At 40.3% G+C, this 13,415-nt stretch overlaps 1 protein-coding gene across 10 annotated transcripts in view; it reads left to right on the forward strand.

Annotated features, from left to right (window-relative positions):
* The window catches only part of LOC131349177 (sodium/potassium/calcium exchanger 2-like), a 65,689-nt gene that overhangs the window by 13,901 nt on the left and 38,373 nt on the right, over positions 1–13,415 (forward strand). For 4 of the 10 annotated variants that reach the window (XR_009204046.1, XR_009204045.1, XM_058384610.1 and 1 more), the window contains exons 3-5: positions 5,631–5,669; positions 10,076–10,184; positions 11,412–11,426. Coding sequence is in view for 8 of the 10 variants with exons in the window: in XM_058384610.1 (XP_058240593.1) it covers positions 5,631–5,669; positions 10,076–10,184; positions 11,412–11,426 (163 nt within the window). In the remaining 2 variants the exon portion in view is untranslated. The remainder of the gene's footprint in view (positions 1–5,630; positions 5,670–10,075; positions 10,185–11,411; positions 11,427–13,415) is intronic. The other 6 variants (XM_058384611.1, XM_058384616.1, XM_058384612.1 and 3 more) reach the window with 3 other exon arrangements.

Here is a 13,415-nt window from a genome sequence, read left to right on the forward strand (position 1 = left end):
ATTCTACACATTAATATTCACTTTGCAGAGATGAGAGCTGATCTAATAAACAGCTTCAGACTGCAGACTGAAGACTTATTTACACTATATTGCCAAAAGTATTGGGACACCCCTCCAGATCATTGAGTTCAGGTGTTGTTTTTCAGGGGTTGGGCTCCGCCCCTTAGTTCCAGTGAAAGTGCTTCAGCTTCATACCAAGACATTTTGGACAATTTCATGCTCTTTGTGGGAACAGTTTGGGGATGACCCCTTCCTGTTCCAACATGACTGTACACCAGTGACCAAAGCAAGGTCCATAAAGACATGGATGAGTGAGTTTGGTGTGGAGGAACTTGACTGGCCTGTACAGAGTCCTGACCTCAACCCCATAGAACACCTTTGGGATGAATTAGAGAGGAGACTGTGAGCCAGACCTTCTCGTCCAACATCAGTGCCTGACCTCACAAATGCGCTTCTAGAGAAATGGTCAAAAATTCCCATAAACACACTCCTAAACCTTGTGGAAAGCCTTCCCAGAAGAGTTGAAGCTGTTATAGCTGTAAAGGGCGGTACAACTCCATATTACATTCATGTGCATGTAAACGTAGATGTCCCAAAACTTTTGTTTGGCAACACAGTGTATCTTTTTTTAACCCCTTAATTACTGTAGTCCATAAGATAAAGAACGATTATACACCAAAAAATCTGAGGAAATGATATTACAATATATCTGACCTCTGTATTTATTTGAAATGAGTGTGGTATATGTGAGTAAACATCAGTACAATCAAAGCAGAAACAGTGTCTTGGAGGTTTTTTCTGGAGATCTTCTGAGATTTGGTTTCCAAATGTGTCCTTGAGGTGTCGCAGCTATAATCCGTTAATAATCCATTAGTAATCCATAGATTTTCTGAAGCACATGGCCTGTTCATTGGTGCTGCGTCAGAAAAAGATATTATCCGAGATGGATGGAAAAACGATGGATTTTCAAGACAGTTTCAGGAATCTGAACTGGACAAATGCAAAGAAATGTTCTGCGTTCATATTCTGATGATGACATAACCGTCTGGGAGACCAGAGAAGAATGTTCTGTCTGGATCTTTGCTCTTTTTTGGTTGAGAGGAGTGTATAGTGTATCATGGAGTAAAGATTAGTTTACCATCTCTAAAAACACATCTGGAATGTTCCAGAGACCAAACTATACCAGATGAAAGGATGTAAGGATCGCTATAAGAGCAGAGCTGTGTTCATACACACACCAATCCACTTTCTACTGCTGCAGCTACTGTTGGACTTCCTCTAGATCCTTAGTGACCGATGTCTCGTCCAATCAGAGGGAAGTATTCCATTCCTAGCTTTTCCACTTTGTCTGAATCGTCCTTGTGTTTATGGATTTGTTATCGTGTTTCGCACTTCTTGGCCACCGTAGAAACTAGCTGTGAGCTGGTGTGTACAGAAGATCCACTGTGCTTTCCTCTGAGTACAGCATGAGCAGAAGTTCAGAAGACTCACTTGGTGTCACAGGAAGCATTTGGTGGAGAAAAATAGTGGGAGAAATGCTTGAGTAACAGGAAGTGAGTTAGAGATTTGAGAGTAGATAGAAATTTGAATTCTAAGCCTATAGCATGGGTCAGAACTCAGAAGAACACTGAAATACCAAACTCAGAAAACAAGCTCTGGACTTAATCTTATGTCTCAGATAAATTTGGGAATCTACGACAAACCATAACTCCATCTGTTACCTGTAAAGTTTGTCATACTTTTGCAGCAGAGTTTTCTCCGTCTGTGAGCTAGAGCAGATGCACCAAGACTTCCCAATGTATTTGATGAGCATCTCTGAGCAAACTAGCAAAAAAACATCCAGTGAGAATCCTGTGATGTGGAAACATCTGACACGTCCAGTTTCTCAGTGAAGACTCGGCGATACACAGCTCTCTTGTGTACTTTCCTGAGATGATCCTAAGTCAGAAAGAACGAGCAGTGTATCAGATTTTCATCGTGGTTTTTAAGCATTCCACTTACTAATAGTGATGTGTCGTTCATGAGCGATTCATTCATTTTAAATGAATCCTTAATATGACTCAGGAACAACGAGTCGTCTCAGAGAACGATTCGTTCGGAATCACCCATATACATGTTGTGTGTACTAAAATTTCAGTACTCTTAAATAGTGATGTATCGTTCATGAATGATTCATTTATTTGGAACGAGTCCTTAATATGACTCAGGAACAATGAGTTGTCTCAGAGAACGATTCATTCGGAATCACTTTTATACGTGTATATATTCTAAAATTTCATAACTTGTAAATAGTGACGTGTCGTTCATGAGTGATTCATTCATTTTGAACGAATCCTGAATATGAGTTCAAAAAGATTCAAAGATCCAAGTCAGTAAAATGACCCGAACTTTCCCATCGGTAGTGACTAACTGCACAACAAAGGAGAACTGATCAAGAGATAAACACAAAACAGGTGAACACAGTCAGGCAGCAAACCAGTGTTTGGATAGAGGTAGAGGCAGGACTAGAGAAGAAGAAACCAAAACAAACAAGAGTGTTTGTCGCTATGGGAACGGTGATGTGAAAGGAAGGGAACCATGACAGCTTGGTTAGCATCTGGCAGAACAGAAATCATGAAGAGGCGCTCCTTATGACAGAAAAGAAGCCGTTTACTGTAAGAAAGCAAAGCAGGTTTTTCCTCAATCTGCACATTACATTTCAGTTATAAAATTTAATAACAGTCACATTTCTTTTGGTAAAGCTGCCATTACATCTGTCCTGTCACACTCTAAAGATTTCCCTGCATGGTTTTGAGGAACAGAGTCTCCCAGAACAACCCAAAGTTCTCAACTTTTTGCAGTTTTCATCTCAACAGAAGGACGAACCAGATGATCGTCACTCGGGTCTGGATTTTAATTGAAGCTCATGCTGTGCTACACAACAACCATGTACACTGAAGAAATGCTGCCTGAACCTACAGCTGTTTTTATTACTCATTTATTACCCATCTGTTTTCTTGTCCAGTTTAGATAAATCAACACAGCAGGAGCTCTTCTCCTCAGCGTAAAGTCTTCAGATTTTGAGCTGAGTCTTAACACACCTCACTCTGAGAATTGGACCGTCGTGTGTTTAGGACTCTGTGTGTTTAGGGTCCGCGGTGTCCTGAGCCGCTTTGTTGGTGTAATTAGGTACCATAATTAGTCTCTTATAATGAGTTCTACTTGAAGAGAATCAGGTCATTAATTAGCGAGTGGCTTGGTTTGTTGTACACGTGTGTTTTCTGCCTCTCGGCGTCGCTGATTGTCCGCCAGGAGGCTTTGAGGGCAGGATGGAAAATCACAGACGGCTCAGAGACCAGGGCACTGTCTATGTGTAGATGTGTGTGTCTGTGTGTGTGTGTGTAGTTACATGTACGGCATATTTCATAGTAATATGTAGACTCGCCTCGAATCATGGTTGTTCAGTTGTTGTGGAAGGAAACGAAATGTTTATAAGGTTCACACGAGAGACGAATCAGTGTATTTCCACTTCAAAACCATCAAGAGACAGTTATCTAAATAAAAAGTACGTAGTTATCTCTCACACGTTCGTGAGGGGACGTGATGTGCTCTGATACAGAAATGATGTCTGATGATATATGTTTGATTTAGCAAAGAATGATTTAATGGTGTGTACCATCCATGAATCTAGCTAGTCACTGTTCTAGCTATGTCACGTTACGTTATAGCAGCTTTGCTAATCTTAGCTGTAAACCAACATCTGTTAAAGTTTTATCTCTTGAATTAATATGACAAGAAAAAAGACTTTTCTATTGCCTAAAAGTGGAGGTTCTTTCCTCATACAGTTTTCTGAATGGCCCCTTCATTATTATTGTCTTTAACTGGTGCTACAGATTTAATACCTGATCTCTGGATGAATTATTATTTATTTTGAGGTAAATCACACTGCAAGGGTTAAATCTGTTTAGTTGTATCATCTCCCAGGGAAGAAAAATCAGAGTTTGTGTATGTTTTGTTAATGTCTGTTTTTCTTGTCAGTCCCTGAAACACCACGTTAAAGATGTAAGCTCTTTATACGATGCATTTTTAAAAATACAGACACGGCCCAGGAGCGTTTCGGCTCCCGGCAGCCTACTGACCGTTCGCTTTAAAATACTCCTCCGTCCACCGGCTTCTGAGTGTGTGAGCTCAGCATGTGGCGCTCTCGCTGGGTCGTGATGGGCAGCGGTATTTTTAGCAGTTATTTTTCTGCACACACCGAATGATCTCGCTCCGTCTGCAAGATTACAGCTCAATAAAAGTCTTTCGGGGAGCCGGAGCATCAAGAGGCCCGAAATTGATTTTGCTGCATTTAAAACCTGCGGGAAATGACCTTCCAGGAACCTCGGCTCAGGCTAATGTAGCGCTAAGCACTAATGCTGCTTCACCCTCCCGTTCCTGAACTTTCGCTATACGGGGAATAAAAATGGGAAACCAAATGACTTAGATAAGCAAACATCCAGGACTCGCTCAATCTAAACTAGCGAAATAATATCCAGAAGCATCTTTGATTAACATTAAACAGATTTGTCTCTCCAGTAATTAGCATCGGAACTGGATTACAGCTTCAAATCCTCAATTAGTATCAAATTTATATACAATATATATATATATTTTATCAAACTTTAACTTTCCAACAGAATCATTGCAAAATAATTATTATTATTATTTTTTTTTTATTATGATTATTTTAGCTAACATTGAGGTAATTATTGATAACTCTTGTTATTTAGCAATTTATAAAATACCTCTTGCAGGCAGCAGGGTGGCTTAGTGGTTAGCACTGTTGCCTGGGTTCAAATCCTGGGATTGACCAGGCAGGGGTCTTTCTGTGTGGAGTTTACATGTTCTCCCCGTGTCTGTGTGGGTTTACTCCAGGAACTCTGGTTTCCTCCCACAGTCCAAAAACATGTACATTACGTTGATTGGTAATTCTAAATTGTCCATAGGAGTAAGTGTGTGGTTGTCTGTCTATATGTGTGACCCTGTGATGGACCGGTGACCTGTCCAGGGTGGACCCCTGCCTTTCACCCAGTGTGCATTGGGATAGGCTCCAGCAGATCCCTGTGACCCTAATTAGGAATAAACTGGGTATAGAAAATGGATGGATGGATGGAAAATACCACTTGATCCAGAATATTCTGTTAAGTTTTCACATTTTGTTTGTTTTACATTGTTTAGCCACTAAATCAAGGAACTGCAGGATTACAGCTCTGTCCTTTGGGTCAGTTTGGGGTCTGTGTATTATGAGGATGTTTTCACCTTCCCATGACTCTGTACTAACTAATTCTGTACAAATAAATTAAACAGGGAAGAAGCTAAAACCTATGACAACAAATCACTAGTAGCTATTGATCGACTGATTTTGTTTACATTGACAAACCTTGTGAAGATCTTCATCTAACTCCATGTCTAATACACATCGTGTGATGTAAATGATTTAAAGGTCACACCTCAGTCACGTTCCTCCTTGTTATGTTGTGTGTTCTGTTATGTGGAGTCTTTAATGGTGTTCACCTGTTTTTGTCTCACGTCCTTGTCTTCTGTTCTCTCTCTCTCTCACACTCTCTCTCTCTCTCGCTCTCTCTCTCTCTTATATTATTTCTGTAAAGGTTAGTCCAGTGCCCACGGAGGATGACAGCAAGCTGTCGGTAGGTCCAGTCTACGTCTTTCGTCTGCATGTCTCCAAGTGTGTGTGTCGTTTATGTTTTTTTTATTTGTATGTGTGTGTTATGTCATGGTTGATGCTAAAGTGTGCTCAGAAAATAAACCACTGTAGAGGGGAAGCAAGAAAATCGATAACCACAGCACAGTGTCTGATGATTCCATACGTATCGTGGTGGTTTATTTAAACAGTCAGTGACATAGGATCATAATTTGAAGATCAAAAATGTTTAGAAGATGAAAGTTTTTAGAATTCAGAATCAGGTTACCCATGCACCCGATCTTCTGAGCTAAAGCAAACCATCTGCGTTTAGTTCACTCTTCTGTGCTACCATTGCCACAGTCTTAGACGGAGGTTTTAAGCAGCGTCTGAGATGAAGTTTTTCAGTACCATCTGAGCTTTCAGTAACTTCTAAGATGGAGGTTTCCAGTAATGTCTGGAAGACAGTAAGGCGGAAGTTTTCAGTAGCATCTTAGATAGTGTTTTTCAGTAGTATCTGAGACGGAGGTTTTCAGTAGCACCCGATACAGAAAATTTCAATAGGTTCTGAGATGGAGTTTTTCAGTAGCTTCTGAGGTTTTCAATATCTTCTGAGACAGAGGTTTTCAGTAGTGTTTGAGACAGAAAATTTCAGTGGTGTCTGAGACAGCGGTTTTCAGTAGCGTCTGAGACAGCGGTTTTCAGTAGCGTCTGAGACAGAGGTTTTCAGCAGTGTATGAGACAGAGGTTTTCAGTAGTGTTTGAGACAGAAAATTTCAGTGGTGTCTGAGACAGCGGTTTTCAGTAGCGTCTGAGACAGCGGTTTTCAGTAGTGTCTGAGACAGAGGTTTTCAGCAGTGTATGAGACAGAGGTTTTCAGTAGTGTCTGAGACAGAGGTTTTCAGTAGTGTCTGAGACGGAGGTTTTCAGTAGTGTCTGAGACAGAGGTTTTCAGTAGTGTCTGAGACAGAGGTTTTTTAGTAGTGTCTGAGACAGAGGTTTTCAGTATCGTCTGAGACGGAGGTTTTCAGTAGTGTCTGAGACGGAGGTTTTCAGTATCGTCTGAGACGGAGGTTTCCAGTAGTGTCTGAGACAGAGGTTTTCAGTATCGTCTGAGACGGAGGTTTTCAGTAGTGTCTGAGACGGAGGTTTTCAGTATCGTCTGAGACGGAGGTTTTCAGAAGTGTCTGAGACGGAGGTTTTCAGTAGTGTCTGAGACGGAGGTTTTCAGTAGTGTCTGAGACAGAGGTTTTCAGTAGTGTCTGAGACAGAAGTTTTCAGTAGTGTCTGAGACAGAGTTTTTCAGTAGTGTCTGAGATAGAGTTTTTTCAGTGGCATCTGAGACAGAGGTTTTCAGTATCTTCTGAGACAAAGGTTTTCAGTAGTGTCTGAGACAGAGGTTTTCAGTAGAATCTGAGACAGAGGTTTTCAGTAGTGTCTGAGACGGAGGTTTTCAGTAGTGTCTGAGACAAAGGTTTTCAGTAGTGTCTGAGATAGAGTTTTTTCAGTGGCATCTGAGACAGAGGTTTTCAGTATCTTCTGAGACAAAGGTTTTCAGTAGTGTATGAGACAGAGATTTTCAGTATCTTCTGAGACAAAGGTTTTCAGTAGTGTATGAGACAGATTTTCAGTATCTTCTGAGACAAAGGTTTTCAGTAGTGTCTGAGACAGAGGTTTTCAGTAGCATCTGAGACAGAGGTTTTCAGTAGAATCTGAGACAGAGGTTTTCAGTAGTGTCTGAGACGGAGGTTTTCAGTAGTGTCTGAGACAAAGGTTTTCAGTAGTGTATGAGACGGAGGTTTTCAGTAGTGTCTGAGACAAAGGTTTTCAGTAGTGTATGAGACGAAGGTTTTCAGTATCTTCTGAGACAAAGGTTTTCAGTAGTGTCTGAGACGGAGGTTTTCAGTAGTGTCTGAGACAAAGGTTTTCAGTAGTGTCTGAGACAGAGGTTTTCAGTAGCATCTGAGACAGAGGTTTTCAGTAGAATCTGAGACAGAGGTTTTCAGTAGTGTCTGAGACGGAGGTTTTCAGTAGTGTCTGAGACAAAGGTTTTCAGTAGTGTATGAGACGGAGGTTTTCAGTAGTGTCTGAGACGGAGGTTTTCAGTATCTTCTGAGACAAAGGTTTTCAGTAGTGTCTGAGACGGAGGTTTTCAGTAGTGTCTGAGACAAAGGTTTTCAGTAGTGTCTGAGACAGAGGTTTTCAGTATCGTCTGAGACGGAGGTTTTCAGTAGTGTCTGAGACAAAGGTTTTCAGTAGTGTATGAGACGGAGGTTTTCAGTAGTGTCTGAGACAAAGGTTTTCAGTAGTGTCTGAGACAGAGGTTTTCAGTATCGTCTGAGACGGAGGTTTTCAGTAGTGTATGAGACAAAGGTTTTCAGTAGTGTCTGAGACGGAGGTTTTCAGTATCTTCTGAGACAAAGGTTTTCAGTAGTGTCTGAGACGGAGGTTTTCAGTAGTGTCTGAGACAAAGGTTTTCAGTAGTGTCTGAGACAGAGGTTTTCAGTATCGTCTGAGACGGAGGTTTTCAGTAGTGTATGAGACAGAGGTTTTCAGTATCTTCTGAGACAAAGGTTTTCAGTAGTGTCTGAGACAGAGGTTTTCAGTAGCATCTGAGACAGAGGTTTTCAGTAGTGTATGAGACAGAGGTTTTCAGTATCTTCTGAGACAAAGGTTTTCAGTAGTGTCTGAGACAGAGGTTTTCAGTAGCATCTGAGACAGAGGTTTTCAGTAGTGTATGAGACAGAGGTTTTCAGTATCTTCTGAGACAAAGGTTTTCAGTAGTGTATGAAACAGAGGTTTTCAGTAGCATCTGAGACAGAGGTTTTCAGTAGGATCTGAGACAGAGGTTTTCAGTATCTTCTGAGACAAAGGTTTTCAGTAGTGTATGAGACGGAGGTTTTCAGTAGTGTCTGAGACAAAGGTTTTCAGTAGTGTATGAGACGGAGGTTTTCAGTATCTTCTGAGACAAAGGTTTTCAGTAGTGTCTGAGACAGAGGTTTTCAGTAGTGTCTGAGACAAAGGTTTTCAGTAGTGTCTGAGACAGAGGTTTTCAGTAGCATCTGAGACAGAGGTTTTCAGTAGAATCTGAGACAGAGGTTTTCAGTAGTGTCTGAGACGGAGGTTTTCAGTAGTGTCTGAGACAAAGGTTTTCAGTAGTGTATGAGACGGAGGTTTTCAGTAGTGTCTGAGACAAAGGTTTTCAGTAGTGTCTGAGACAGAGGTTTTCAGTATCGTCTGAGACAAAGGTTTTCAGTAGTGTCTGAGACGGAGGTTTTCAGTAGTGTATGAGACAAAGGTTTTCAGTAGTGTCTGAGACAGAGGTTTTCAGTATCTTCTGAGACAAAGGTTTTCAGTAGTGTCTGAGACGGAGGTTTTCAGTAGTGTCTGAGACAAAGGTTTTCAGTAGTGTCTGAGACAGAGGTTTTCAGTATCGTCTGAGACGGAGGTTTTCAGTAGTGTATGAGACAGAGGTTTTCAGTATCTTCTGAGACAAAGGTTTTCAGTAGTGTCTGAGACAGAGGTTTTCAGTAGCATCTGAGACAGAGGTTTTCAGTAGTGTCTGAGACGGAGGTTTTCAGTATCTTCTGAGACAAAGGTTTTCAGTAGTGTATGAAACAGAGGTTTTCAGTAGCATCTGAGACAGAGGTTTTCAGTAGGATCTGAGACAGAGGTTTTCAGTAGTGTCTGAGACAGAGGTTTTCAGTAGTGTCTGAGACAGAGGTTTTCAGTAGTGTCTGAGACAGAGGTTTTCAGTAGTGTCTGAGACGGAGGTTTTCAGTAGTGTCTGAGACAGAACATTTCAGTAGCTTCTAAGGAGTTTTTTAGTAGCATCTGAGACTTCGAGATTTCAGATAGAAGCAGATACAAAAAAATCCTAACGTTTATACTGTCCTGTGGCCTAAATAGAAGCTTTTTTTCCTTGGAGTTGGAACATTTCATGCTCAGTTTTATGTTATTATTACCCTTAACACATTTCAAGGTTTATCAATAACACACACAAACACACACACACACACACAGACACACACACACACACACCTGCACTAGTCTCTGCAGCTGACTCCTTCAAATAGCGCTGACGTGTTGCCATGGCATCGAGCCGAACGGTGCCCTTTACTCCCACTGCAGTGCCGAGCTACATTTCCACTACAGCCAGCGATGCTCCCTAGCCCCTACACCCTAGCCCCTAGCCCCTACACCCTAAACCCTAGCCCCTACACCCTGAACCCTAGTCCCTAACCCCTACACCATGTGACCCTTATTCTGTATGGTTCATTTGCCTTCAGATGTTTACATGATAAGATGTCTCTTGGATCAGGGTCTCACAAACACACACACATACACACACACACATTTTCACCAGTCATGGTAGAGAGTGGTTTGATCGACACGTCTTTCGTCTAATCGTAGGCCAAGCCTCGGCTGCAGAGAGGTGGAAGCTCGGCGTCGCTGCACAACAGCCTGATGAGGAACAGCATCTTCCAGCTCATGATCCACACGCTAGACCCACTTAGTGAAGGTAACACACACACACACACATTAATTATTATTATTATTATTATTTAATAAGTAGTACTTTGATAACATAGTCAATCATTTAAAATAATATTAACTATTTTTACAATAACAATAATTATAATTATTTTTCTCTTTTTATGATTTTAAAATTCACACTTTTTCCAATTAAATTAAATTTAATTTAATTTAATTTAATTTAATTTAATTTAATTTAATTTAATTTAATTTAATTTAATTTAATTTAATTTAATTTAATTTAATTTAATTTCTTTCTTTCTTTATTTGTTCCTTCTGTTATTTTTGGGTCTTCTCACAGGAGCAATTGTAAAAGTCATCACGAGTTTTCAATAGATTTAATATATAAATGTTGTGAACAAAGTCTCTTCCTTTCCAAGCATGATTTTCTTTTTTAAAAGAGATGAATTAACTTTCATCAGTAGATGAATTGTGGAGTTTGCGGCTTGTCGATGATGTGAACTGAGGAAATTTTTAATGTGATGCTGCTGCACTGTGGTTTTGAATAATGAGTATTGGACGTATTTATATATATAAATGTGATGAGTAAAGAGCATCGTGCGAGTGAGTCAGAGTGTGTATAAGAGCTGACTCTGTATAAATAGAAGTGTGTGTGTGTGTACTGTAAGCGTGTCTATTTACGGTCTAATTTGCCACATTAAAGTAGAGATTTATTATTTATTTAAGGTCACTTTTAGCTTGTTTATGGATATCACATACACACTGTTACATACATATATTACACAAGGAACTTAGATAGATAGATAGATAGATAGATAGATAGATAGATAGATAGATAGATAGATAGATAGATAGATAGATAACAGGAGTTACAGGGGCCCAAGAAGTGCAAAACAAAAGAATGTAATTGAAGTGTATCTTGATGCTTCATTTACATTCAGTTTCTTCTGAAGAATCAGATTTTATTAGCATGATAATGATCATTTTTTAAGCATTGAAAGCTTTCCTTGGGTGAAATCTGACCTCTCGTCTGGTCACCATGTTTCGATCAGGAAATTCCTCTGTGCTATTTAAAAGGAAGTTGCTCCTAAAGGAGGCTTTTTGTAGCGTTTAAGGCAATAAACCTGAGCTCTTTCTGCACTGTTAATCTACATGTCTGATCTTCTTCTCGTTAATGCTTCTGAGCTTCGACTTTTACTTCACCACTCTCTTCTCTCTGTTTCTCTTCCTTTCTGTCCTTCTGTTTCCTCAGAATTCGCTGACTCTGGTGAGTGAGTTATTCTCTATATCTTGTGATCATGGCCTCCCTGTCCTTCTCCCTTACGTCAGTCTGAGAGTTTGTTCGTCCGTCTGATTATCATCTATAACGTTTTTGCTCCTTATATCATTTCTGTTTCTGCTTTGTTTCTCCTCGTTGCTATCCATCCGTTCGTCCGTGTGGGTTTGGCTTATCTGTGTGTGTGTGTGTGTGTGTGTGTGTCATCGGACATTTCTCCGCGCATGCACTTCAGTTCTTTGGTATGAAGCTCAGATCAGATTAAATCAGATTTGCTTAATAATTTACGAAGGGCACATGAAGGCGCTCAGCAGGACAAGGCATGAGATCACCAACTCTCGCTGCGTGAATGAAGTGAGGAAGCTCCGTCAGCCGAGATGTTCGCTCTGATTTCTCACCGATTAAACGAGCGCTCCGGGTCCCTGTATTTTTTCCTCGTAAAATAGCTGAACAGTATCCACAGCATGGGCGTCCTTCATTTAGTGGACGCTGTGATATAAAGTGTATTTAATTTCACTACAGTCTGAGGAAACACTGAACACAGTACACTCACTGTATACAGATGAATTGTTCCAGCTTACTGAAGCCAGTGGTGGTGATTATATACTGAATAGAAACGATGAATAGAGAGAGAGCTACAGTCAGAGCTTGTTTTACATTTTACATCTATATATCTATCTATCTATCTATCTATCTATCTATCTATCTATCTATCTATCTATCTATCTATCTATCTATCTCTCTCTCGGCTGAGAGGATAGTTACTATAGAGTTGTATGAAGCAGTAGTCTGAGTGTGGTTGGTGTTGGTGAGAGCAGTCTTCTCTGCCCTCATTCATTCTTTATGTTGCACTTTGTGTTGCCTTTTCACACGGTTGAATAACTTAAAAGTTGTGTTGCTATGCAGCATGGACTCTACAGCACACTGTGATATGGGCTCGGGAATACTGATCGGAATACTGATCGGAATACTGATTAGTCCCTCAGCAAATGTCTTTACTCTCGTCTGCTACCATTCCCATTAGGATCAATACGAAATCTACCGATCTATCTATCTATCTATCTATCTATCTATCTATCTATCTATCTATCTATCTATCTATCTATCTATCTATCTATCTATCTATTTTCTCAGTTCAAATATAATTTGCTATTTTATTAGATATTGAATATTTTGTCCTGAAGCTCATACTGTACAGTGTAGCTTCATTTTTTGTTTAAACGTCTCTCTCTCACGTGGTTTGATCTGTCGTTATTTTCGGCTGTTTCAGCTCTCTCTCTCTCTCTCTCTCTCTCTCTCTTGTGCTCTGATTATTATTTATTTCTGTCGTCTTTATCCCGAATGAAACTGCAGCAGAAGCGTGGTGTTATCTGCCCAGTGCTCTGCTGGGCTGGAATGAACTTCTGCACTCACAGCTGCCCTTTACAGATAAAACTGGACTCTCCTGAGCAGAGAAAGCAGGAAAAACAAACAAACAGTCAGAGTTCAAGCCAAAAATCGTGATCGCTCCTAAAAAATAGCTTGGATATGAAAGCAGGACCGTGCCTTTACACCATGTTCCCAAGCCACTGCTCCAGTCCGTGTTAATTACTTGCTATTGTGTGAAGAATTGACAATATTTCTCAAAATACTGGAAGCAGCAGGGGATTTGTTTGGGACGGTGGACGATGAATCATCACACGAAGTCTGATGATCCTAAAATAGAGCAAACTATTATAACTTCAGCACTTCGAACCCACCATCACTTCTTTCCTTCCAGACACGATCTTTCTTTCTTTAGGGTTTTTATTTTCTTGAGTATGAAAATTTCTGCTGCTGAAATATAAATATCCACATCACTGATCTTTAAAAGGAACCATCATATTATTTCTACTTACACTGATCAGGCATAACAGTATGACCACCTGCCTAATATAGTGTTGGTCCCCCTTTTGCTGACCTGTCCTGCACTGTGTATTTTGACCCCTTTCTATCAGCAAC

Source organism: Hemibagrus wyckioides, linkage group LG29 (assembly GCF_019097595.1).
Source record: "Hemibagrus wyckioides isolate EC202008001 linkage group LG29, SWU_Hwy_1.0, whole genome shotgun sequence".
Taxonomy (NCBI): Eukaryota; Metazoa; Chordata; class Actinopteri; order Siluriformes; family Bagridae; genus Hemibagrus; species Hemibagrus wyckioides.